At 43.6% G+C, this 27,569-nt stretch overlaps 1 protein-coding gene across 2 annotated transcripts; it reads left to right on the forward strand.

The window, feature by feature from the left end:
- On the forward strand, positions 1-27,367 carry TRIM28 (tripartite motif containing 28). 2 transcript variants are annotated; one of them, XM_066628070.1, is made up of 18 exons: positions 1-447; positions 9,215-9,327; positions 9,451-9,583; positions 10,238-10,373; positions 10,893-11,009; positions 12,147-12,261; positions 12,675-12,821; positions 13,210-13,324; positions 15,068-15,189; positions 15,491-15,628; positions 16,191-16,221; positions 16,492-16,534; positions 19,643-19,877; positions 21,307-21,608; positions 22,877-22,997; positions 24,872-24,946; positions 25,288-25,422; positions 26,147-27,367. In XM_066628070.1, the coding sequence occupies exons 1-18, from the start codon at positions 174-176 to the stop codon at positions 26,375-26,377; spliced, it is 2,583 nt and encodes an 860-aa protein (XP_066484167.1). In that variant the 5' UTR covers positions 1-173; the 3' UTR covers positions 26,378-27,367. The 2 variants fall into 2 exon arrangements, with proteins under 2 accessions (XP_066484167.1, XP_066484169.1); XM_066628072.1 differs by lacking the exon at positions 15,491-15,628.
- Positions 27,368-27,569: the final 202 nt, after the last annotated feature.

The raw sequence follows: 27,569 nt of genomic DNA on the forward strand, positions 1-27,569 counted from the left end.
GAGCAGTGCGTGTGTGGGCTGCGCGCGCCGCTCCCCTTGTCTGTCTCGCGGCCGGAGCTGCGCGTGCGAGGAGGAGGAGCGGAGAATACCCCCCCTCAGCCAGCGGCGGAGCGTCGTCCTCTCAGGCCGCCAGCTGCACGAGGCCCGCTTCGCCCTCGTTGCCCCTGCGGGAAATGTCGGCCTCGGCCACGGCCCCTGCTCCGGCGGAAGCTGCAGGCGGCGGCGGAGGAGGCGGCAGCGCCGCCGCCGCCCCCACCGCCAACGCCTCGGGGGACAAGCAGCGCGCCGCCGCGCCCGCGGAAGGCCTGGACCTGCTGGAGAAGTGCGGCGTGTGTCGGGAGCGCCTGCGCTCGGAGCGGGAGCCGCGCCTGCTGCCCTGCCTGCACAGCGTCTGCAGGGACTGCCTCAAGGCCGAGCCCGGCCCCGCCGCCGGCAGGGAGGGTCAAGGTGAGCGGGCTCCCGCGCGCGCCCCCCCCTAGCAAGCCCTGGCCGTCACGCGTCCCTGCGACCGCGCTTGGGCGTCTTCGCGCCTGGGCAGCAGCCTGGGCGGAGATGAGGGGTCCGAGTGTGGGGGGGTCAGGACTGGCTGCATCACCTGGGGGAGCTGAGGGGTGGGTCTGTGTGGGGGGGCCAGGTCTGGCAGCAGCAGGCTGGGGGGAGCTTTTTGCGCGAGGAGGTGCGAGATGGGGCACCAAGAAGGTTCCCGCCCCACAGACCCATTCGTGTGAATGCAGCGCCAAAATGGAGGGGGGAGGGCAGGGCCTCAGGTGCGGAGGGGGAACGGCTCGTCCTTTATGGGGGGACGTGCCCAGGGCTGCTTGTTGGGAGGGGGCCGTCCGGGTCTTGCAAGCAACGGGGGGAGACAGGCGGCCTGGATGGCGGCCTTGGAGGCGCAGCGAGGGAGGCGTGGCTACGTGCATTCCAACGAGGGGGAATCGGGTGGTAGGAGCTATCGCGATAAGTGGAGCTCTTGCTCGGCCTTCTGGGCCTGGGGGGGTGGGGGGTGGTCCGACCATGCCTGCTCTCCCTCCTTTCTCGCCCAGGGAGGGATCCTCTAAGCCATCAGTGGGAAGAGGCTGGGGGTCTAGGAAGGAAGGAGGGCACCCTTTTTGATTTTCTCTGTGAGAAGCCTAAGTAAAACCAGGTCCAGGATGGTGGTGTGGTTCAGGAGTTGGGTTTGGCCTGGAAGAGCCGGGTTCAAATCCCTGCTTAGCCACAAAAACTTCCTGGGTGACCAGTCTCTCTCTCTTTCAGCCTCCCCTACCTCACAGTGTTGTTGTGAGGACAAAAGGAGGGGAGGGACCATGTACACCACTCTGAGCTTGGAGGAAAGGGTGGTATAAAAATGTGGCAAGTTAATAAATAAATACATAAATAAAGTGAATGCTCTAGTGTACACAACTGGGTTTTTTGTTAGGTTTGCTGCCCATTCTCATGCCTGGTTACTAACAGTGGTAGGAAACAGGCCTCACTTAAAGGGAGATGCTTGCTAAGTAGTAACTGTAGGTCTTGAGTTTCTTCTTTCAGAAGAGCATAAAAGGTTCAGGTAAACACCTCTTAACTGGAGTGATTCCAAACTTAGAACTGGGAGCTACTTTTAAAAAAGGCACTGTTGGGATCCACCTAGCTTTATGAGACTAAAAAAAGTTTTGCTGTACCAACTGCTCAAGCCTCTTTTTATCTTTATACCATTGTTGGAGGTGGGGTGCCTTCTGAAGCATTTGTTGAGGTCCACATCATAGGATTAGGAGAATTTTGGATAGGAGCCTTGCACCCCCTTTACCTGGTCTTTGAGAAGAGCTGAGGCACATTCACTTACACTTGAGGAAATGTACACGTGCTGTTTTATTTCAGGTCATTTCAGTTTCCATAGGGCTCAATAAATTTTCTTTGTCAAGCTGTCAGTTTCCTAACCCACTGGTGGGTCCCAACCCACAATTTAGGAACCACTGCCTTAGTGAAACTAGCATGGCAACTGTGTTTGAATCTGATTCAAATAATGTTGGATTATAAGTTATCTTCAGATCCACAGTGGTAAAATTAAACTAATGGAGGAAAACAAAGAAGACAAATAAAAAGAAATTTGGCCCTGCTTCTATTTTTTCTTTCATAGCTTAGTTTTTGGTTGTCTTCCCAGGTATCGCCAAGGATTTTAGTGGGTCTTCACCCTAGTCCCATTCTTAAAACATACCTGCAATTACTTCCTCTTATGTACTGTTGTACTACTCCTGGCTACCACAGTAATTATGAATTTGTTTTGTTTGGCAGAACTGATATGCTGTAGTATATTTGTGCAAAATTACTTGCAAGCATTTTTGTTTCTTCTTCCCCCTTTCCTGTCTAGAACTACATCAGGATGCTCATGGTTAGGCAGTGAATTTATGGCTTAAGCAGGAGCTTAAGTTCAAATTCAAATTTTAAAAAAGGGAAAAAAACCTGTTCTTTAGTTGATACTGATACTTGATTATTGAACTGATACTGATAGGAGTGTTGAACTAATTCTTGGAGGTGCTAGGGGCACAAGGACCTGTTCCTATGCTCCAAGCACTCAAATACTGCAGCAGTTAAGGTTCTTTCTTTGCCTTTTGATAGTTAAAGAATAATATTTTTCTTTCCTTTCTTCCTTGCATATAAATTGACCACCTGTTTTTGCATTTGAACTGACTTTCCAAGTGATGTGGGAAAAGGGAGGAGGAATTTGATGTATGCCTCTTTAGACCCATTCTTGCCTCATGATGCCACCATCCTCTTGTTTCAGGGAAGTTCATGTATGTGCAAACTCAGTATTTGTATACTGCTTTTCAGTGTTCAAAGTACTTCACATATGTTAACACATAAGGTGAGAGCTTTGTTGTTTTCTTGTTGCAAGTAGAGGCTTTAGCTGAGTGTCTTGCTTAAGGGCATCTTGTGAATTTAGGTAGAAATGGGATTTGAACTGAATTTCCTGATTGTGGCTCTTAGCCACCATACTATGCGGGTAATTCAAAATAGGAGTTAAAAGTCCCCACTGATGAGTAAATACACAAAATTATACCTTTTATTGTGTATCCCAATCCAAATCAAGCAAATGCATAGCCATTTATTTAAATGAGATGGAACTTTGTTATTGTCCATAATCAAGGTTTGGGCTTGTTAGTGTTAACTGACCAGTTCTTAGTTTACCTTTTAAATACAGAATGTTGTATAAAAGGGAATTTCCAAATTGTGCCATTGTAGCTTTCTAATTTTCTTCCTGCTTAACCCTTCCCATCTGGTATATTCAAACTTGCAGAAGCAGCTTACACCTGTAGTTCTTCGGGGCCCATCTTTGACCAGAATTGGAAAATATTTTACATTGCCAACATGAAATTGTATTATTTGTAAAATTGTATTATTTCACTTGCACGTTTCTAGGGAAACAGGCTGCCTTGGACTCTTGTTTCATTTTTTTTAAGGGGGAGAGGAATCCATAGATTTCTGACGTCCATTGCACATGTGAAAGACCTTGCTCTGGATTCAAGATGCAATATTTTTCACCCAGGAAAAGCATTTTCCTATGTGAGTGTACTAAGTTTAGCTGTTGGAGTAAAATACCCTCAAAGCAAAAATGCTTTAATTGCATACAGAGTGGAACTTTACAGCCATTTCTGCTTCTGTCTGGAGTTCCATTCTGTTCTTCCTCTATCCTCTTTCCACCTACCATTTTTTATTTTGCTTTTCAAAATTTTGTGCATCTTAAAAGCCATGGTGAAAGAGTGCTGAAGTTCAGGGCACATTGTATGGCACATTGAGGAATGAATGGTTGGCTGTTTTCACTTTGCTTGCCTGTGTTATGCATGAGTCTGTACACAGAATCTACTAGTTCCAGTCCTAACTTGAACTGAACAGATTACTTTATATAGACCTTCAAGTTGCACAGAAATAATTGGCAAACAGAATGGAAACTTGTAGCTGCTGCTCTGCCACTTAGCCTATAGAAGGCAAATTCTACTTTAAGTTGGTTTAAGAACAAGAGTAACTATTGTCATTCTGTAAGGATTATTTATTATTGTCTGTGCTGTTAATATTTGTGTATGGGAGTATGCTCTGCACGGGGTGTGGTAGAATGGTCCATGCATGCTTCTTTCTGAAGACATAGACCTTTCAGAGGTCCATATGAAAATTGAAAGATGTGCTAATTTAGTCCTGCAAAACAGTTCAGGAAAAGGAGCATTGTTCAGGTCAGGGAACATATTGCATTTGCCCCTAATGGCTTTCTTCTGTGATTTACAGCTGTGTATTTACCTTTATTCCCCAGTGTTCTTATTCTAGTTTACCTTGATACCCATTCACTTTTTTCCAAAGTAAAAGCAGAGATCATTAAATTTCTTGCTTCCTTGACCGGAACAGCCTTTCTGGTATGTACTCCAGAATGTCAGGAGTGACTGAAAAGGCCTCTTTTGTTTCTAGAATATCCTCTGCTGTTCCTTCTCTTAAAGGAGTATTTTGCTTGGAATTGAGGTTGGAGAAGTAACGGGGTAGTTATGACTTTGAACTGGACCTGAAATTCAAGCGTTTTGGACTTGGCTCAAATGGCTTTTGAATATCTTTAGATATGAACTTGTCTGCAGCTGTAGTTTGAAGCTGCAGCAGCAGATTTACATAGAAAGCCAAGTTTTTAATAGATTTTGAGACTTCAAGGTTATTCAGAAATTTAATTGTCATAAAGTGCCAGTAGACTCATGTGGTGTCTTATCTTGGTGAATGTCCTTGAGACAGTGCCTATTGTGGAAGGGAGAGATGTGTACACTTGGTAAGGTCTTGAAGCAGTAACTGGAGGAATCTCATTTGTGTGCTCCAGCCTTGCAAAAGACTTCATAAGAATAGGGAAGTTTTGTGACAGCTTTTCAAGATGCCTTCATAACTTAAGGTGTAGTTTCTTCAATCAGTAGGGATTTTCTATAATTCTAGGATCTTGCCATCCAGCCTTTATGTAATACTGAAAGCCTGATAGTTGTCTCCATTGTAACCTGAGCAGTAACTGGTTCTATAGCATCAGCAGCCAGGTCTTCCTATTGATGCCTGATAATGAGGTACCACTGAAGTTGTGAAGGATGCTTCTTGATAAGGTCATTCAGAATCTTATATGAATTGTGACCTTTTTTTATAAGGCAGTAAGAATTACAACAATGCAAGGTACATGAAGCACTCCAGATAGTCCCAGTGCTAAATACCAGGATGTCTGGTCTTTGCATGCAACATTATGGGGTGGCTGAATCCTGAGGTGGGGTGTACGGCAACCTCTGATTGCATTCAGGTGGTGATGGCTGCTCTCATTTTGAGTGTTCCCCTATGTGAATAATTCCTAGCAAGTAGAACTGTGGTACAATGGAGAGGGTTGGGCTGGAGCCAACTTCCTGGAAATGGTATGTCTTGGGTTGCTTGTATTTGTGGATAATTCAAAAGAGTTATCCTGCACTTGCAGCCTGAAGTAGTATAGTGTGTTGTACCACCTGACCTACTTCTACTGTGTGTACAGACTGGGGCTTCTGTTGATTGGGTAGGTGGGCTGTCCAACTTGCATTCAGTCACATGAGGTTTTGTTGTGTGATAACCACCTTGAATGCTCAAGAATAACAAATCCTAAGCAAAAAGTCTTGTCACCATTTAATGATGGATAGATGTATTGTAGTGTTTGTTTTTGTGGACCTCAGACCACTTTTCATAAAGTGCTGGCTAAGTGAACAGACTTGCTGGACAATTTTATGCATGCTTACTGTACATGTTAAGTAAATCCTGGAGTTGAATAGTGCTAACACTCTGGTAGTGCATTTAGGATTGCAGTTTAAATTTTGTATTTGGATAAGAGCCTTAAACTGAAGGTAAAAATACTGCCCTTATTTTGAGAGATGACATTTTTTGGCAAATCAAGAGGTAGAAGCTTGGCTTTTCACTTAAGAATGTAGCAGGAGTGAGCCTTTTCCATGAACCTCCTTTTTCCTTCTCAAGGACAAGTTGATGTTCAAGAATGTGAGAGATTAAGCTCTCTTCCTCTCCCACCTCAAGTTATGGAAAATGGATTGCCCTTCCTCTAAATCGCACCAATTATTTGCTTTGTAAAGCAAATGAGAACAAGATGGGGGGATTGGCCAAAGGTGAGGGAACCTTTGTTATGCTTTACACAGTTTCCATTCACTGTAATACTGGCAAGTTAAAAAAAAAAAGGCAGAAGTAGTTAGGTTTAGAAAACTGAAAGAAAGGAAGAAAATAGATTTCTTTTTCTTTTTGGAGAAGTTGTTGTCCTCTAGTTATAGCTTTGGGTTTTGAGAGCAAATTTGCACAACTAAAAACCCTATCCTATGCATGTGTATGCAGAAGTCCAATCATAGTGCAACTTACTCCCAGGCAAATGTGGATAGGATTGTAGCCCAAGTAGAACAGTAGTGCAGGATTTTATGCTGTTTGTGCACATGGCAGTACTGTAACATTAAAGGATTACAGTTCTGTTCTCCCTGTGTGCACTGACTACTGTTCTTGCAGGTCCTTTGAACATGAAAGCAATGTCCATTAATGTAAATTAACATGCTAAATTCCTGTCAGGGTCAAAATAATGTATCCTTATTGTGAAATGGCCTGAACATACTTCTAAATGTAATTCAGTCCTAGATGTTTGGTGCTTGATCTGGTTTTTTCTGCTACCATAATAAATGTATGAAATTGCACAGGCCAAGAATGCTTTCTGTTCTCTGCAAATCTAAAAGCAAAGAGAAGCTCCCTGCAAAAGCAGCCTCTGTTATCTTGGAAGAATGATGTCATTCCTGGCCCAGGGCCATTGTTCTTAGTTGTGCTCTTGGCATAATGCTATGTCTTTGGTACAGTAAAGCAAAAATGATTTAGAACAGCAGAAGTACTCCCCTTTTTTAAACTTGTCCTTCCTCTATAGAGCTCAGTTTAGCCCAAGCTCATCTGTTTCAGTTTGTGGTTGAATGGGGGTTTGAACCCAAACCTCCCCAGTGTAAAGTTCAGTACTCTGGCCACAATGTGACTTGAAGGGTCTGTATGGAAAGTGTAATTTTGTTGTCCTTTCCTATTCTGAGGGTGCTGAGTGTGATATTACATTAATTCAAGACCATATTTGACCAGTTCTTCATATGACTCAAGGAGGGTGGATTTGTCTTTTAATGGTTATATAGGTTTGGCAAATTGATTTAAGCATTGCCCACAAACCAGGAATAAACTTTGGGTTGATATTTACTTTTGTCTGTAAATTACTTTGTGAACTCTTTTGTTAAATGGTCTATAAATACTATTATTATTGAGAATAATGTTGGTGGGGTGGCTCCATTGTACCTGTCTCCTGAGCCAAGTAGGACAGCCTTCCTAATAGGCTGCTCAGAATGAGCGGGGGGGGGGGGCTGTCTCTTTTTCTCTTGCCCCCACCTCCTGCATTATGGTATTTTTTTTTCTGACTTGTAGGAACATAAGAACTCCATTGTTAGGTCAGCTTAAGGCATGTCTAACCTACATGTCTGGATACCTCTAAGAATGTTCCTAGTAGCTGGTCATTTGGAGGTAGACTATCTCTGAACTTGGGAGGTTTCATAGCTGATAGCTATTGATAAACACACTTTTAAAAAGCTGCTTAAGTAAAACTTGCTGTCCCTATAACCTGTGGTTATGAACACCATATTTTAAAAGACTGTATTTGGGGTGATGAGGGGGCTCCTCATAGTTAGGAGCTCTAGACAAATTCTCTGTTGGTTTTATCAATGGCCGTGTGGAACCTACATGATCAGAGGCAGGATGTCACTTAAATATCAGTTGCTAGGAGGGCAGTTACTTTCTTGTCCTGCTTTTGGGCTTCCTGAAGTCATTTTGTTTGCTTTTGTGTGAAATGGGATTTTGGAACAAATGGTCTGTTGGTTTGATTCAGAAAAGCTCTTAAGTTGGGATTGTTCAGACCAAATCTGGTACAAAGCAAAGCCTAGTGATGGTGCCATCCAGGATTATGTTTGGAGGGAGAGTTATCAGTGGGTCACAGATTTGGAACTAAGCAAAATTATATTCTTCAACCATAGCAACTGATATACAGATTGCAACCGGTGCATGACTCTGACTTAGCTAGCAGCAATAGTTATTCTGTGTAACTGGGGCAAACAGAATAGTGTTGAGCATTGAAATTCTGAATACACTGATGAAGGAATAAGTTGTGAGAAATATATAAGTGGTAACAAAATGAGTTTTAACCTTTTGTTTTTACTGACAGGCATTGATCTTAGCTGATGGAGAATTGTCGGACACATTTGTGTCCACATGCAGACTTGCACTAACTTGGGCACCATTTCGGGGACTCCAGTTGAACCTTCACTACCCTGGTGGTGAGAGGTCTCTGGAAGGCTGCCTGAGGGCTGCTGTGAGGCTGGGGTAAACCAAGAGGCAGTTGGAAGAGGAGGAGAGGTGAAGAAACCCCTTCCCAACTGCAGGTCTCTGAGGCCTCACTGGGCCAGCAGCCTTCAGTGAATCAAGGGAAAACCAGCTCAGAGAAATTATCATCATCATTGTTCAACTTGCAACACATTGAGTGATATCAAGCATGGAGGAGGAAGCATCAGATGTTGGAGCTATAGATGAGCCCTCATTACCACCCAGCCCCATATACGTCAAGATTTAGGTTCATAAAGTTCATAGAGTAGTGGTTCTCACACATTTAGCACCGGGACCCACTTCTTAGAATGAGAATCTGTTGGGACCCACCGGAAGTGACGTCATCAAGCAGGAACATTTTTAACAATCCTAGGCTGCAGTCCTGCCCACACTTAACCAAGAGTGAACCCCATTTACTATCATTGTTAAAAGAATTTACATAGTAGCTTGTTCAAAGTACAGGTCTGTAACATTTCTCCAAATGCAGTCACATCCATGGTAGGATCAAGTCTAAGATATTAAAAATAAAATACTGAAATGACTGGGGACCCACCTGAAATTGGCTCGTGACCCACCTAGTGGGTCCCAACCCACAGTTTGAGAAACACTGTCATAGAGTGTGTGGCAAAGAGTCCCCTGGAACCTAACCTCCTTTTCCCTACAGGCTCAATGATTCCATATCAGCTAATTCAGTATCCACTAGGTTTTTCAGGAACCTAACTCTAGATGGTAATGGGAACTGATTATATCTAATTGTAAAATCCTGGTAGAGAACAGATCTTGTTTTTCTTGGTGTGTCTTGCCAGTTTCCATCATTTATATCTTTTTACAGTACTTGACTGCCCAGTGTGCAAGCACCAGTGTTATCTAAAAGATATTGTGGAGAACTATTTCCTGAGGGATGGTGGCACAGAAGCAGATGGAGATGCAAGAGAGGCAAACCAGGTAATTATTTTGGTTCTTGTAAGTTTCTCATATCGTAGTATCTTTTGTTTGGTTTTTGGAAGATGTGGATAAAAATGACTGTGTGTTCTTGGTTAACTGATCACAAAGTACATTTCTTGTCAGTGTTGCACCAGCTGTGAAGATAATGCTCCAGCCACGAGCTTCTGTGTGGAGTGTCAAGAACCCCTGTGCGAGACATGCGTAGAGGCTCACCAGAGAGTGAAATACACTAAGGATCACACTGTCCGGTCCACAGGTAGGTGCCCACAAAGGGAGAAACCCACATGTACTGTCATTTACCCTGATCATAAACATTGTGGTGTAGTGTGTTGGCAGTGTGGATGTGTAGGCTTGAACTGAAGGAGTACAGGAGATTATCCGTGATCTGTGCTTCTTGTCTGAAGTGTGAAGGCAAGGTAGAAAAAGAACACTAGGGTTCTGGGGGGAAAATGGCAAGAACCATGCCTGATGTATTTCAAGCTGATAAGATTCTTTCTTGGAGGCAGCTAAAATTGAAATTATAACTTTTTATCATAATTTTAAAAGTAACATTATTAAACATTTAATATTTTCAAAATTGAAATGTGCAAAAGCATCTGTACAATAGATAAAAACCATATCAGATTTAAAGCAAATGAAATGTTCAAAGTCAAATTGAAATGCATGTTATTGGAGCTCTAGTTAAGGCTGATATATTTGGAAGAATCTTGTATAGTTGAAAAATGTGCGGTACTGCCAGCATGGCTGAGAAAAAGGTGATGGACCTTGAATTTAATTGCATTTCAAATTTTTGTTCTTCTAAATGGGCTAATATTTGCCTATGAATTACTGCTTTGCCCCTCTCCCAATGATACTTTGGTGTCTGGGACCTGCTGTACGAGGATAACCAGCTAGCCCCTGCTCTTTCTAGGTTCCTCCAAGTCTCAGGAAAAAGAGAAGACGGTCTACTGCTCCGTCCACAAGCATGAGCCACTGGTGCTGTTTTGTGACACTTGTGATACACTCACCTGTCGAGATTGCCAGCTTAATGCACACAAGGATCACCAGTAAGAATTTCTTTTGTATTTGACAAATATTTTCTAATCTAGAATTATGCTAGTTGCTATTTCCTGTTTCACTGACTTCACTGCTTTGTTCTCTGACTCTTTAGCGGTACAGCGTTATGTGTGCTTGAGAGTTCTGTTGTACTGTTGGGTTTACTTCCAAGTAAGCATGTATAGAAATGGGATGCACTTGCCTCGAAAAGGTCTTGTCATGTAGCTTCTCCTTATCTCCATTAATTTAGATTGGTAGCAGTTAAAGTTGCCTTTCTGTATTTTGTGAAAAGTGCTTTGAGATTTTCATGGGGCAGTGTTAGAAAAATGTATTTTACCAAACCATAAGAGCCAGCTACATGTTCCTCATCCTGCCATTCCATCCCCCTTCAGAATCCCAAAATGTTGGGAGTGTTGATAACATATGGCAGCTTAGGAAAATTAGCATATTTTTAAAGATTTGCACAATGTGTGTGTGTGTAGCCCAACTGTGAAAAGCATTAGTTTTGAAGGTGCTCTTTCTTCTTGCAGGTATCAGTTCTTGGAGGATGCAGTCAAGAACCAGCGCAAAATGTTGGCTTCCTTGGTCAAGCGCCTGGGAGATAAGCATGCCAACCTCCAGAAGTCAACCAAGGAAGTGCGTACCTCGTAAGTGCCTCTTGCTCAGAACCGTTTTATTTTGGGGTGGGAGCACAAATACAGCCACTAAACCATGGGGGAAGGATTTGCAGTCTTTAAACTTGGATGTGATTTTTGGCTTATAGGCTGTTGCATGGTTAAGACTACCTAGAGTACGCTGGGTTCAGGTTCTCATGTGGTTGTGAAGCCCACTTAGTGACTGTGGGCTATGCTTTTCTGTCAACCTGGTCTGCTTCTCACAGGGTGGGGGAAGTGTATGGGGTTGATGGCAACCATGCACAACACCCTTTAACTCCTTGGAGGAGGGCAGAACAGGTGATAATCATGGTTAGCTAGCACTTTCTGGGTGTTTGGAGCTTGTGAAGTCATGCACTGCAGAAGCTGTTTGAGTCTAGCTTTTCTTGATGGATCCATCCATGAGGGGTAGGTTGGGGACTAGAGTCTTTTAAATGCACTGTTGCACAAACTTAGGTTTCTACATTTTCACCCTTCTGGCAACTTTTCAGCCTTCTTCCTAGCTCTGAAGCCGCATCATAAGTCAAGAGCTGTACCTCATTTCCTTGTTCCCTTCCTAGCTTTAAGAAGAAGAGAGGCCTGTTTGCCTGCTGCACTTTCAATGAATACTCTACAAAGCTTAACAGATATTTCCCCTGATCTTACATTGTATTTTAAAGGAGTAGTGTCAGGTTGAGGATAAAATTCTGCACCTATCAGTGTAGGTTGACCCCCTGCCAAACTACTGTGGCTATGTGATGGCTAATGTTCTGGGTATAGGAAATTAGGTTTAATTTTCCTCCTTGTTTGAGAAGAAGTGGTTTGGGCACCTCTGACACTCCCAAAGTTGAACCTACTTGTGTGGGTGAGCATGAAATGGGGGAAACCCATGTGATTCTCTGAGCTCTTTGGATGAAGGGGCACATAGTACCATTTGGTCTGAGTTCTTTGTTTACTGGCGCAGCAAAGTGACCTACTGATATAATTGACAGACTTTTTAGCAACAACCTGCCCCTTGCTAAGAAGTTTTTTCTCCAATATGGGAGGAGAGCTGTGATGTCATGTTTCTCCCTTGAGTAATGCTTTCTTTGTAAAATGTAAGGTAAATCTGACTGAATTAAGAGAGTGTGTGGCGGTGCCTTGTCTTAACAGGATCCGTCAGGTGGCAGATGTGCAGAAGCGTGTGCAGGTGGATGTTAAGATGGCCATCCTGCAGATCATGAAGGAGCTCAATAAGCGAGGCAAAGTGCTGGTCAGTGATGCGCAGGTAAGGCTGGTGTTGTGGATTTACCTGGGAACCTGCATGCCACAGGAATTCTGAAAAAGGGAAGAGGGAGAAAATGGAGCCACTTCACATGTTTTGTATAAGGATTGAGTGGCATCAGCAGGAAATGTCCATATTTTTTGTAACTGTTCTGTACAAACAGAGGTCAAGTAACTTAATGTTATTGCTTTTGAAGGGCTCTGTGCATGGATTTAATTTTTCCTGATGGTGTAATTCCATGTCAAGAAGAGTATAGGTCCTAGTCGCAATTTCCTCAGTGACCTTTGTGGGTTGATGTTACACTGGGAAGGAGGCACTTGAGTTGTAAGAGCTAAACAAAATGACTGTGAGGGAGAGGTAAATCTTTATTGTAAGGTCTATCTCCTTATAATGCAAGTTCTTCTTTCTCTGTACAGAAAGTCACTGAAGGGCAGCAGGAGAAGCTAGAGAGGCAGCACTGGGCCATGACAAAGCTCCAGCGCCACCAGGAGCACATCTTGCGCTTTTCCAATTGGGCCCTGGAGAGTGACAACAACACTGCCTTGCTGCTCTCTAAGAAACTGGTAAGGATTCTACTTTCCCCCCTCCCCCAGGGTCTTAACAGAGATTGTGTGGTGATCTTGTCAGATGTTTTCCACATTAGCCTGCGCTTCTTGGGCTTGGATGTTGTCCAGCAAAACTTGAAAGTGGCTTGTGTCCAGGATTCCTGATAAACCAGTTGATGCTTGCTAGAGATCATGTCTAATTGTTACATAGGTGGGGCTACACTCGCCTGACAAGAACACAAACCTAATCATCAAACCTTGGTCCTTGCAACTTTTGGAGAATTTGACCCTCTTGTACACCTTTCTTACACAGAATGGGAAATCTGACCAGTTACAACTTATTGTGCTGATGGAAATGGTTGAGTGCGTTAACTTTTTGAACATAACGAAAGCTTTCTTCCTTCAGATCTACTTCCAGTTGCACAGGGCTCTGAAAATGATTGTGGATCCTGTAGAGCCTCATGGGGACATGAAATTCCAGTGGGACCTAAATGCTTGGACAAAGAATGCAGAGACATTCGGTGAGACATGCTTCAGGAAAAAGTTTGGAAGGCTTTTTTGAGGCACTTAAGCTGTGAAGGACAGCGCTCTTTGCAGCATCTGCTGTGTGTCACATTTACAGTATTGCTTACCAGCATGGTCGTCTGCATTTTGCAGTTGGGCTGCGTTTAGGGATTTGTGCAGTGCCAATAAGAAATGGTCTGAAGGCTTGTAGTGTGGCCACCTTGCTGCAAGAAATCTAGGTCTGGTCAGTGTTTGGATGGAAAACTCCCTGGAGCCCCACACGCAACACTAGAGTATGGGGGGTCGGTGGGGTCAAGTGACCCCAGGCACGATGCCTACAGGGGTGCTGTTGCCATCCACTGCCCCCCCCCCCACAGCCATTTGGAGTGGTTGTGCATCACTCAGAGTGGCAACCCTCTTTCAAAGAGGAAAAATTCTGGTGGCTGAGCCGTTCAGGATGTTGTGCAACTGTTCCGATCATGCTGGAAGTAATTATGGTGACATTATGACATCACTGCAATTACTTCTGGGGTCGGCATTTGCGTTCCTGGCCCTGGGCGTCAAGAGCCAGAAACACATCTTATGTACAATATTTGGTATGGAGACATGGAAGAAAGGCTATAAATATAGTAAAAATCTTGTTTCTAGTTGGAGGAAGGGTAGCATGGGATTAAAAATGGACACAGAAAAATCCTTCTCCGTAAAGAAGGATTCTGGGGACTTAAAACTGCTTCTATTTTGTGCAGAATTTTTGCTGAATCAAGGCACCTGAACTTTGATAAACTTGATTCTGTTAGCAATTTGTGTTTTTTCTCCCTTCTCCTTGTTTAAGAGTACCATGTACATGTGTGCTATATTAATGGTTTGGTGTGCATGTTGGGTGGGGAGGTGGAATGGGGAGTTGCGAGTCAGAATAGAAGTATCTGTACACAGCAGAGAAGTTCCCCTTACATTTTAGAAAACTTTCAAACATCTCCTTACTGTTGGAGCTTAAAAGCAGATTTTATCAGGCAGGAAAAAAATCTTAGATTCCTTTTTGGTGTTCAGTAGGTAATAACAGACTGACCTTAACAAAGTTGATATTGAGTTAGTAGCATTTAACTTACTGATTTCAGTGATGTGAAGTCAGGATTCTTGTTGCCAGGGAGACAATGCAATGTATAGCATTCTCAAATGCCAAAGATATTGGTATCTGACTTCAGGACCTGTTAGTGGCAGCTGTCAATCTGTTGTAACACAATGCTGAGCGATATAATAATAACAATAACAACAACTACTAGGTATTTATATACCGCCTTTCTGGTCATCGGATTAGTCCTCTGACTTTATTCAAGGTGGTTTACATAGGCAGGCATTTCTAAATCCCTCAAGGGGACTTTTACAATCATAGAGGTTCTCTTTCAAGAACCAACAACATTTTCAGAATGGATCTTCCTGGTTTGTTCTCACTTCTGGCCTCCAGTTTTCCCACGCAGGCTGGCAAGCAGCTCCATCTCTTACATGGAGGGTAGCCAAGACGCTTCTTGCTCACAGCAAGACCAGGTGGAATCACTCAGCTGGCCATTCTCAGCTGTTCAGGTGTCCTCAAACTGGTGACTGGCCTTATCTTCAGGCTAAGGGAGGCTCTGCCCTCTAGACCAGACCTTCTGACATATAGGCTGTTCTTATCCTCCTCCAGTTTTGGCAGCAATTGTATTCTTGAAATACGCAGACTGAACAGACCACAGGAATGTAACACTCATTATTCCTCTTCCATCCAGGTCAGATAATCTCAGAAAGGAGTGGTTTGCCTGTGGCCCCCAATGCCCAGACCCCCCAGCAGCGGGCCAATGCTGCTTCTGGTGGAGTAGCAGTCAGGCAGGGTTCTGTCCCTCCATCGCAGGTACGTACCTCTTGATACCAAGATCTTTTTCTTAACTCTGTAGGGCTTAGCAGCCTCAGTCAATATTCTGTAAGTGCCTGGTTCAGTGGTAGAGTAGCTCCAGTAGCTGCTGGTGCCATAAGAGATTGTATGTCAGGAGTCTTTCTCCCATGAGTTGAGTATGAGTTGATGTCCTCCTTCCATGAGTATGCTACTCTGCTATATGTCTCTGGCTAACCTTCAAGGTCTCCTGATATAGTGGTCAGTGATCCATGAAATGCTAGTTACAGGGCAGTTACAGGCTTCCTGTATGTCTCTGTAGGGCGTCCAACAGATGTCTCTGCAGACTAGCCTGGTGAACAAAGGGGCCTTGCTTCAACCTGTGCTGTCTTCCAATAGCCAGAGGCAGGCTATCCCTGACTGCTATATCAATGATGCCAGTGCCTCTTCTGCTGGACAGGTGAGCCTCAGATGGAGGAGAGCTTCTTGTTTGGGCAGTTTTTATAGAAGGATGGAGGATGATGATGCTTCTCTTCATGGGAGATGAGCTGGTTTGTAAGCCTGCAGGCAGAACCAGCAGCTAGGTACTATTTAAATGTCATACTAATAATTAATGAGTTATAATAATGAGTTATAAATAAATATAATGAGTTATAATCTAATAATTAATGAACATCTGTGATGGTGGTCAAAGCACAATAAAGATACTCTTAATGAAGCAATCACATAGCCTGCAGCAGAGTGTCTGTTTACACAACAGAGAGTATCTTAATGCCAAGAAGAGGCCATTTATTTCCAGTAGCCTGTTCAACCAACTAATTTCTGGCAGGGAATGTCTGTTCACACAACAAAGGCAATAGGTTGGACTGAATGTTTATTTAATGACCTAATTGCATAACAATGGGAATCTATCCCCATTGTTAAGTGGCACATACCTGTATTACATTTGATAGCAGGTGAGGGTGATGAGTAAGGAACAGCTTATATAGTTCTCTTCTTTGACCTCCTTTGTTCCTTTACAGCCAATGGACATTGGTGATGGCTTTGGAGTAGGTAAGCAACATGATTGGGGCAACAGTGGGGTGTTTGGAGTGTTGCCAGGGAAACCCTGCCTATAAGAAATCCTTTATATTTGACCATAATTTGAGAAAGCAGGTGGGAGTGTGTGCATTGAGCAGGAACCCTTTCTGTGCAGTTGAGGAAGGTGATGCATGTCCAGGATGCCAACAGTTTTGCAGAATCTTTCCATTTGAGCTGAATAGTTTTGTTGGAGATTAGAGGTGACTGGTTTCCTCTTGACACTCTTTCTCTTCGCTGTAACAGAAGGATCATACTCTGGTGAAGCAAATGTGTCTGGAATGAAAAGGTAAGGTAACTTCTCTTACCTCTCTGCACTGCTGCATCTTACTGGGATGGTTCTTCGTGCTTACATATGATATTCCATGCCCTGCACTCTATGCCTGTGTGTCCTCAAGTATCCAGCACTGAGCTGACTCCGAGTGCTCAGAAGAAATAATAATATTTATTTCTATCCAGCCCTTCTCCCTACCCAGGACGGCTTACAACATATTAAAAACAAATTAAAACATAATTTAACAAACAGATAAAACATATTAAAAACACATTAACAGAAACCATAAAAACAGTAGTCAGATAAAAGTCAGAATAAAAAAGAGCATAAAACAGCAGTTCATGGAGGAATCAGGCCTGTAAAAAAGCAACTAAAAGATGTATAAAAGATGTTAAAAAGGCCATGAAGTCAGAAGGCTTGTTTAAACAGCAAGGTCTTCAGGCCTCGCTGAAATGTCTCAAGAGAGGGAGCCATTCTCAAGTCAAGGGGAAGGGAGTTCCATAATGTTGGTGCCACTACCGAGAAGGCCCTGTTTCTTGCCGTTGCCCCACGTTCCTCCTTAGGCGGCGGCACTTGTAAAAAGGCCTTCTCTGATGATCTGAGAGGACAAGCCGGATTGTACGGGAATAGGCGATCTCTAAGATACCCCGACCCAGAGCAGTATAGGGCTTTAAAGGTCAAAACCAGCACCTTGAATTGGGCCCGGAAATGAAAGGGCAGCCAATGTAGCCCCCAGAGAAGCGGGCTGACAGAGTCAAACCGCCTAGCTCCCGTGACCACACGGGCAGCCGCATTCTGCACTAATTGCAGTTTCCGAACCATCTTCAGGGGCAGCCCCACATAAAGCGCGTTACAATAATCTAACCTCGATGTCACCGTAGCATGGATCACCGTGGCCAGGTCTGCACGATCCAAGTACGGCCGCAGCTGGCGCACCAGCTGAAGCTGAGCGAAGGCCCCCCTAGCCACAGCTGCCACCTGGGAATCCAGGAGCAGCTGTGAGTCCAGGTGGACCCCCAATCTGCGGACCTGCTCCTTCAGAGGGAGTGCAACCCCATTCAGAGCAAGCCAATAATCCAGCACCTGCATCGAGGATTTCTGAACCAGGAGAGCCTCTGTCTTATCTGGATTTAATTACAGCTTGTTAGCCCCCATCCAGATCCTCACTGCTTCCAGACAGCACTCCAGGCCCTCAACCACAACCCTAGAGTCTGGAGGAAAGGAGAGATAAAGCTGGGTGTCATCAGCATATTGATGACACCCCACTCCAAACCCCCGGATGACCTCTCCCAGCGGTTTCATGTAGATATTAAATAGCATGGGGGACAGAATTGAACCCTGCGGCACCCCGCACCTCAAGGGCCAGGGTGTCGAACAGGCATCCCCCAGCACCACCATCTGGGACAGACCTTCCAAGTAGGAGCGGAACCACCGCAAAACAGTGCCTCCAACTCCCAACTCGGCCAATCGGCCCAGAAGGATACCATGGTCAATGGTATCGAAAGCCGCTGAGAGGTCCAGCAGGACCAACAAGGATGCACTCTCGCTGTGCAGTCCCCGGCGTAGGTCATCCACCAAGGCGACCAAGGCAGTTTCCGTCCCAAAGCCCGGCCTGAAACCAGATTGAAAAGGATCCAGATAAGAAAGTTTAACCCTTGGGGGTGGGGACCCTGCTGAATTCAGGTCAAGTCTAGCACTTCATTGTTAAACAGCTTCGTTGCCACTCTGTACTTTTCCTCAGTCTGTTTCCTATTGCTTCTTTCATTCTTTACTTTCTTGCTTCAGTTTTTCCAAAGTTCTGTATCTTGGAAGTAAGATACCTTGTACAAAAGTATATTTTCATAAATGTTCTTATGGCAGCAACTCTTACTGAGAGATGAAACACATTCTGATTGTTATAAGCACTCAAAAGAGATGTTTTCTGCCTTTTAGCAGTTAAGTGGAAGAAATGGCCATTGAGAGAATTGCAAGGAGTTTTATATAGCTACACTTGAATGTCTTTCCTGGTTTGGAACAAAAGGCATAGAAACTGCCTTTTGCAAAAAAATAATGTAAATGTCCTTTTGTTTTGTTGAAGAGGCCTTTTGTTTTGCTACTAAAACTGAACCAACAAGATCCAGTCTGCAAGAGGTCACTTTTCTTGCACTAATCCCCTGTGACATTCAAAAGCTCAGTTCCATCCAGTGGCAAGTTAGTGATGGGCTTTAGACACTCAGAAGCATATTCTCAAAGGACTTTTGTTGGGGCTGAACTAGGAGCTAGAGTCCAGCGTCAAACAAAATTCTGTTTAATATTAGCTGATGCAGTGCATTTCACTCAGTTCTCTTGAAGTATTTTACATAAGTAGGAAGTGACAAGGAATGGGTCTTAGCAGCAACCTATGTCAAAGGCTTCTGGCTTCAGATGTTACAAATTTCTCCCAGACCACTTGTCAATTTCACAGTAAAAGCTGTTAGTAGACCTGTCTTTGACCCCACAGTCTACCTGAGAGCTAGAATTGACTTATAAACATACCTTTACATAAGAACAGCCCCACTGGATCAGGCCATAGGCCCATCTAGTCCAGCTTCCTGTATCTCACAGCGGCCCACCAAATGCCTCAGGGAGCACACCAGATAACAAGAGACCTCATCCTAGTGCCTTCCCTTGCACCTGGCCTTCTGACATAGCCCACTTTCATCCACTTGATTTTCATAACTTTGCTTTTTTAACCGCTTTCAACTATAACCACATTTTAGATTTCATTCAGATGCTTTCTCTTTTACCCAGTTTCATCCATCCTTTTATGACTTTTGTCAGTATTCTTATGTTTGTTTTATTTCTGTTTAGGTTTCACATGCGTTTGCATGTGTTAAATACTTAGTTTTTTAACTGCCCAAAATAAATTTGCAAGCCAAATAAGACTATATACTTTGACATTCATTCATTTTTGACTTTCTTCCATGCTCTGATCCCTAACCAGATGAAAGTGCGAGGTATTGCTGTATTGGAAAAATGCATGCACTTGAGCACACACACACACAGATTCCTTAGAAACTCCTTTGCAAGGCAAAACTGGCAATTTGATACCTGATTTAGTAGTGGTTCTGATCTTGCTTTATGTGTTCTTTGTATGTACTCAAGAGCCCGTAGCCAAGATGGAGAGAGTGGTCTCATGCGCAAAGTGCCACGTGTCAGTTTGGAGCGACTGGATGTGGATCTGACATCTGACAGCCACCCACCTGTCTTCAAAGTCTTTCCGGGCACATCCACGGAGGATTATAATCTCATTGTGATTGAACGTGGAGCTCAGCAAGCTGCAGCAGCAGCAGCTGCCGCTCAACAAGCAGGACTGCCAACTGCAACCACGGCGGTGAAGGTAAGCCTCACCCTTTGGGGGTCAGTTCAGGGATATGACTGGATCCAGTTGGGTGAGTATGTATGTGCTGGAGCACTGCTGCCAGCATAAGGTCCCTTGACCGATCTTCAGCTATGCCTTATGAGTTTCATATGAAATATAAGTTATTATATTAAGCATTTTTATATACTGCTTTTCATCGCATTGTAGTTCACAAAGCAGATTTCATAGCTAAACAAGTTAGTCAATGGTTCTCTGTCCCCAAAGGACCCACAGTCTAAGAAGGATGCAAAAGATACCTGCAACAGCCACTGGAAAAGACCATTCTGGGTTGAAAAGGAACAGTTACTATCCCTGCGTAAAGAGGAAACCACCATTAAATGTTGCCTCTGCCCAGTTAGCAGGGTTGTCTTGCACAGTGTAGTGCTAGTGGTCTGTCTAATCCAGCAGTAACCATGCTGTTTGTCCCAGTGAGCGTGTAACAGTGTAACACATGAGACTGAAGTGTGCAGGCCCTGGTCTATGAAATGAATGTTAGTCCAATACTCAGTGAGGCGTTTGAAAAATTAACTAGTGGCCAAAGTAAGAATGTGTTCAAGAAAAAAGACAAAATGGATGGATTCATCCACTCTTCCTTTTTAGTAGGGTGATCAATACTGCTACTAATATAGTGTAAGATAGACTATTCAAAAAACACATCTTTAATGGAATGTGTTAGTTTATGAACACATAATGAACACTTTAAAAAAAAAGTTGAAAAATGGCAACAGAAAGAGGCCACAAATGAGAGCTCACTGAAGTAGTCTTGGTGTAGATTTCTATAAATTTCTGTAATCCTGGCCTACTACATAACGTACAAATGTTGCAATTTGATATTGAACGTGTTGCTTTATTTGTAAATATTACAAAAAGAATTAAACCATTTCTCTCTGGACAGCAGCCTTGACCCCAGCAAAGAGAGTAAAAGTATACTTTACCTACTGTGACTTGCAGTATAATGTGGGAATTCCCAGGGCATCACTGTTGCCCAAAATGCACAATCTCGCCCCTTTGCTTAATTGTATGATATAGAGGGTGGCTACTAGGAGGCAGTATTTAATATTGTCTGTTGTCCTTCAAGCTGCTGAAGAGAAAGGGGTCTAAGGAATAACCCCCATAGTGGCCTCCAACATGGAGACAATCACCTAGTGAGTGGTTACTCATTATGGTTTAACTGTGGGCAGTTAAAGTAAAATCTGCTGCATGTCTGGAGCCATTGCTTCCTTCTTGGAAGGGGTCTTTGAATGTGCTGCTGTTTTCTCTTTACTTAGCTTTCCCTTTGTTGCTTAATTTTAGTATGCAGGTGGTCTCACAGGGAGTGCCAGCAAGGTTCCTTGGAATTTGAATTGTGGTCCTGTAAAGGCTCTTTGTTATGCATCTGATTTGACTCTCTCCATGTCCTTTTTCACAGGAGGAACAGATGGAATCAGCTATTGATCACCCTGCTTCTGCTGCAGAGACTAAGGACACTAAACCAGTTGTCCTGCCTCAGGATGCTCTTCTCCTAGAAGCTCCTCGGCTCATCTCCCCCAGTGGCAGCACCAGCTCTGCCATGGAAATGCAGTCAGTGCACAGTCATGATGGCACTGCCAATGGGGAAGAAGCTGCTTGCTGCCGGGTCTGCCTGAAAGCTGGTGCTGTGGTCATGTGTGATGACTGCAAGAAGTGCTACCACCTGGATTGCCATCTGCCTACTCTCCACGAAATCCCTGGGTACAGTATCTCTTCCCGTTTTGCCTCATACACCACTTGTCCATCCCTTGGAGGAGAGGGAAGCAGGATTTGTCTGATGAGGGTGGCAGTACAAATCATTGGTCCTATGATAACTTTAGTCTTGGGGATATTTCTGGATCTCTGTCCATTGTTGTCTTTCTTGGTGAACTGCAAAAGGGAAACTGACAGTTTTGCTTAGAGTGTCTATCTTGTTTCTCTTTTGTTGCTTTGGCCTAGCCTCCGAATTAACTTGTTTGTTCACCAGGGGCAGATACCTCCACCTTCTGGCAGGGGTGGCTTCTCAGTTCAAAACAGGATCTCTGTTCATCTTCAGAAGGATTTCTTGTGTTGTGCTGCTGAAATTTGGAGCTGGCAGAAGTACACCTCCCCAGCTTATGTTGCAGCACACAATGAGAAATCCCTTCTCTAAGGTCTTTGGCACCCTCAAAGGATTTGGCTGTAGAGGAGGGGGGGCAAGAGAGTTAAGTGGTACCTGTAACTCTGACTGCAGTAATTTGTGAGCCACTTACTTTGGCTGTTTTCTTTCTCTACTCTTGACCAGGCTTCCTTGCAGTTGGATGTTGATAGCATATGGCAAGGTCCCTTGGAGAGATGGGCCCTGGGAAATGTTTTCTCCTCAGGCTTTAAGGCAGCAGTATCCCCAGTTTGGTTATATTCAGCCTGTGCCAGAGTAGGAAATATTAATAGCAAAACAGTTTCCATTTCCAGACTTGAGGAAATGTAGTTTGAAAGAATGACCATAAATGCTTTGTCATGTTGCTATCTTTGGAAAATCAAATGATTCCCCTCCCCCAGCATTATGCAAATATAAAAGGGAAATTTTCCATTTGAGAAATTGCTGAATGAAGACCTATGTATACTGTAGCAGTAGGTGGAACAATAGACTTGCTACCACATCAGTATTCCCTGAAGGGTGACAAACAAGCTTTTTTGTAAGCTGCTGTTCTAGGCAATGGAGTGGAACCTTCTGCCTTCTTAATCAGTGCTTAAAAACTGTTGTACAAAGTTAGTTGTTGGCTTCTCAAGCAATTCCTGTCTTACTCTGCTCCACCTCAAGCAGATTATACCCACAGAATAGGAAGCTGAAAAAGCACTTAACATTCTGCTAATTTTTTAATGTTGCTAGGTTGTGCTTTGCTTTGTTTTTTGTTGAACAGGCTCTAACACTTCATATAGTTAGGGGATGGGAAGAAGAGGGAGAAATGGCATATGCACTCACACACCTGCTTCTCATTTTATCTCTGCAGCCAGGAATGGAAGTGCCTGCTGTGTGAGAAACCCATGGCAACCGTTGAAGATGATGAAAGTGATTTGACTCCAATCTCCATAGATGGGGAGCTAAAGACACTCTCAAAGACTGACCAGCAGGTTGGTTTGTCCTTGGCTGAGGGAGTGGATAGCATGGGAAGAATTGCCTCTTGAAGGCAACAGTAGGATTTGGCATTAACAAAGCATCCTGTGTGTGAGGCTGACCCAATAACAGTATTTGAATTCAAAAGTGAGATCAGCACTAGAAGGCAGGTTACACTATGCCTTTGCTTTATCCCTGCAGTCTTGTCCTGAGGTAACAAAAAAAGAGTATGAGAGGTGAATGAAAAGTGAGTGAAAATTAGGAGAATTTGAACAAACAGTGTTTATTTGCCTAAGGTGGCTTCCAGTGATTTTTGGTTCTAGGACAAAATTGGGAAGTATCTTTCTTTTGTGAGGAGATACTAAAAGGGGGGGGGGGGTTTGAAATAAGCAATATTGGATTTTTGGGTTGGACAGTGACTGAATTTTCAGATTGGGAAAGGGTGTTGGGGAAATGTTTAATTACTCAAGGGACTGAGGCTAGGAACCATGGTAGTCACCTCACAGGCTCTGTAAGCTTGAATCCTTAAATTGGTGTAAGAAGCTGGGCGTGAATGAAGGAAGAACGTGGGCAATAAGTTGATAGCCAGTGAGATTGAGACTTGAAGTAACCCCATACATCCCTGGGAAAGGAGGCATTTTGGAGTGATGGGCAGCAATTTAATGAGATTAACATGTACGGAGACTTTGGAGACTGGGGTTAGGGAATCCAAAGTGAGGAGTGGAATGAAATTCTAAATATTAATTGGAACCTTAACTAGAGTTTCTGCTTGGTCATTAGTCCACATTCCAAGCTTGTGGTAAAGCCTCTGGCTGAGCTGCTGTGAACATAACTACTCAAAGAATACTGCTATCAGAATGTTTGAAGATAAGAAAGGAGCCTGTAAACCTCTCAGAAATTGGAACAGGTGTTGTAGAGTCTGACTAAGACTACTGTGTCAAAGGAAATGGCTAAAACAGGAAGCAATAGAGGGGGTTGGAAACATGAAATTGAAGAAGTAGGACTAGGAGAAAAATATTTTGGCAGGAGGGCCTAGGTGGAAAAAAGGAATGAGTTTACATACCTATTTACATAATGTTACATAAATGAATACGTTAGAGACAGAACTTACATGAATGAATGGATTTTACTGCGCTTATTACAATATACATGAGAACAATAATGCAGGCATGTAGAACCACATGAGAACTCTTGCACAGTGAAAACATACAGACCAAACCAGAAACACATGGAGACATAAGTTGTTTGGTGGAGAGGGGAAGGTGTTAAAATAATGCCCAGGGAAAAGTAGAAAACACATGGAGATTATAAAAGGCCTTGCTTTAACTTGGCCCTTAGCTTGTTTCTGGTGGTTGCTGTCCAGCATGGATTCCAACAGTCTTTGATGGGCCAGAGGCTCATTGGAGACTGGGGGCTCCATGCGGGCTGGATTGGGGGATCCTGAGGGCTGCAAATGGTCCCAGGGCCAGGGTTTGCCCACCCCAGTCTAGATCCTGATGGGACTGATGAGTTGTGGGGAAAGAGGAACTCAACCAACAGGAACTTCTATTATTGCTGAAATGTTGTAAACTGATAATCTTAAAAGAATTTGCCACACAAATGGTGATAGAAGAAGGGATTCATTGAAACTATTTAAACTCGTGTTTCTGATGTACATGACAATATACACCATCATGTGCTGTGTGTGTGTGTGTGTGTGGCAGCTACTAAAATAAGAAGGAAAATCACTTGTTGAACTATTCAATTAGCTGCTTTGAAAAAGCCCAGTATAATCTGAGTTTGGAGAAACTCCTTCACATACAATTTGAGATTACCCTCCCTATTTCATGACAGAACCAGATCTTTCTCTGCTGGTTATCAGAAATAATCTTTTCATTGTTGTCTCCCACAGAGATGTGAACGAGTCCTCCTTGAGTTGTTTTGTTGTGAACCATGCAGGCCACTTCACCAGCTCTCCAGTGCTCCAGTGAGTCTGTTATGAGATCAAAAGGGAATTTTGGATTTCTCTGCTCTTGTCAGTTATAAAAATTGAAACTGTTCTGGCTTGTTGCTCTCCTTCCTCTTCTTTCCCTATGCTATCCAAGTACTAAAGCATTTTATTCAGAGGAAAATCCAGATTGGGGTTTTGGTGTTCTTGGTCTCCAAACTTTCTATTCGTTCCCATTTGCTCATTCAATAATTGGAAACCTCATCATGGAGCATCATGCTTGCCAGATGTCTTGTAGTTTCTTCTAAACACCACTGTCCTCCTCCTTTTATGATATAGCATTCCACTGGAGAGCCTTATTCTTGTTTTTTATCCTTCAGGAGGGGCAAAACACCATTGACCTGACTTTGATCAGAGCCAAGCTGCAGCAGAAGATCACACCACCCTATGGCTCTCCCGATGAGTTTGCAGATGATGTCTGGAAGATGTTCAGGCAGTTCAACAAGCTGACAGAGGTGAGGCTTTGTCTGAAAGGGGGCTGATCTGCTAAGGAGTGAAAATGCTAGGATGGTGGACTTGAGAGAGCCAGTGGCAGTACCCCATCCCATCTGCAACTGGTCTGTCTCCATAGGCATCTCCATTATGTCATCTTCCTCTTTGACCTGGCTAGGAGATGTGTTTGTATGTGGTGGCTAAATAAAGCCCATAGGCTGAGAAAATTTAATGGACATCTGAATCCTGTCTCTTGGTGCCACAATTATGGAATATGGAATACCTCCCCTTAATCTGCCTAACTCTGTTCCTGAATTAATGGGTAGGGAAAATATTTTCAGTTTTCCTTTGGCAGAGCCTTTTAACATATTGGATTGTTTCTTAATAGTGCAGCTATTGACGTCTGTTTTAAACCTTTGATGCTGTGATGTACTTTGTATTTGTTTTATATGAATTTGGTTAGCAACTTTGAACATATCTTAAGGGAAATGAAAACAAAGGGAAATGAAAACATGGTCTGTGGCCTCCCAGATTTTTCAGGGAGCAGTACAGTCATGAGGTTTGGCATAACCCTGGGCAAGGTTATCTCAAAAGTGTTTCTACCCTGTAAAAAAACAAGAATAAGGGGTAAGAGTGCCATAGTACCCTTGCTTGCAGTGTCCGGAGACTTTTTACTCACGAGGTAATGTTCAAATTGTATGTGCATCTGGAAAGCTCACCACTTTCAACATTGCTCTTGCCTCTCAGGACAAAGAAGATGTCCAGTCCATCATAGGGCTGCAGCGCTTCTTTGAGACCAAGCTCAGTGATGCCTTTGGTGATCGGAAGTTTTCTGTGCTACGTGATCCCATCAATGTGGATGAGCCCCAGAGAGAAAGCAGCAGCATCCCTTCCCGTGGCTCCCCAAACACTGATGCGGGAGAGACCATGTCTTCCAAGCCTGACGGGAGCGGTGGGGATGAGGGAATGGCAGCATAAGAGAAACCGTTTCCTATCAAATGGGCCAGCATTCCATGGAGGAGAGGAAATGGGGAGGCCATCTTGAAGCTGATCTCACCCTGTCCCCCACTCTTCTGGTCCTTCTTGAGCAGTTCCTGTGTCTCTTTCTGCACCTCTCTGCCTTTTTTTTGGAGAGTTATGGTAGAACTTGACTGCTTAAATAAATGGTTATAAATGGTATGAACTTTTTTTTTGGATTTTTGCCTGATTAAAATTCATGCCCTTGTTATGATGGGATAAAGTTCGTGTTTTTTGTAATAAAATTGAACCTAATAAATTGATAAAATTCATAGCCCCATGCCCTGTTCTCCTGAACATGTTTTTTTGCTCCTAGTGGGAACAAGGTAGTGGTTCTTTCTCACCACATGGTGCTTCTTCCCCACTCCTCTCACCAAAGAGTTGTAGCCCACAGCAAGTTGAATCTCCTGTAAACGGGACAGAAATTTGCTAACAAAAATATGTTTAACAGTTGGTGGGATCTTCAGTTGATCCCAAACTACATTGAGAGAGAAGGGCACAATCTCTCCTCTGCCTTCTTGTCTGATATACAATGATGGTGGCACTTGTGGACAGTGTTCTGTATTGGCAGTCCCTGTGCCTACTTACATCTGTTGCCCTCTATTCTGACAAGATGCAGTTGTGGTTGGGCCTTTATGATAAGCTGTTTTCAGAGGTGATTAGTCTCTTGATGGCATTTTTTCCTGTGTCCAAACAAGGCTATTCGCTTTTTGTTCACTTTGTTCAAGAGAAGATGTGTCTGTTTCATAGGGCAAAGTTAGATGTAGCTTTTAAAATGTCATTTTTCGTGTAGCCATTCTTTCTGGCTGTACGTATTTTCAAATGCTTTCTGGCCAAGTAGTTTTATTCTCACTATCCCAGGAGCCAATCTCATGGAAATGTGCTTTTTTTGCTTATGTATATTTTAGACTTTGCTTCTTTTATGTTCCAGAAATAAAAACTTGTTTGCGACTTATGTGTCTTGTTGGTTTTGGGGGGGGGGGGAGTGTAATTTTGGCCTTTGGCGATCCCACCTGAGAGCTTCAGATGGAGTTGCATTACAGTGAAATGTGCAGTTGGAGTTCTGCATGCATAAGCCAGTCCTGATGAAGGAATGCCGTTTAGCTCTTCAATTTCCCCTTCTCAAGACATGTTTCTGACAAGTAGGAGGGAG

This window comes from Tiliqua scincoides, chromosome 5 (assembly GCF_035046505.1).
Source record: "Tiliqua scincoides isolate rTilSci1 chromosome 5, rTilSci1.hap2, whole genome shotgun sequence".
In the NCBI taxonomy this organism is placed as follows: domain Eukaryota; kingdom Metazoa; phylum Chordata; class Lepidosauria; order Squamata; family Scincidae; genus Tiliqua; species Tiliqua scincoides.

What these genes read in the sequence shown, in the direction of transcription:
- TRIM28 (XM_066628070.1), top strand. Translation starts at nt 174, where the DNA reads ATGTCGGCCTCGGCCACGGCCCCTGCTCCGGCGGAAGCTGCAGGCGGC. An exon ending in TGCTGCTCTCTAAGAAACTG is followed by an intron (nt 12,822 to 13,209) that starts GTAAGGATTCTA and finishes TTCTTCCTTCAG; the next exon opens with ATCTACTTCCAGTTGCACAG. An exon ending in AGTTCAACAAGCTGACAGAG is followed by an intron (nt 25,423 to 26,146) that starts GTGAGGCTTTGT and finishes CTTGCCTCTCAG; the next exon opens with GACAAAGAAGATGTCCAGTC.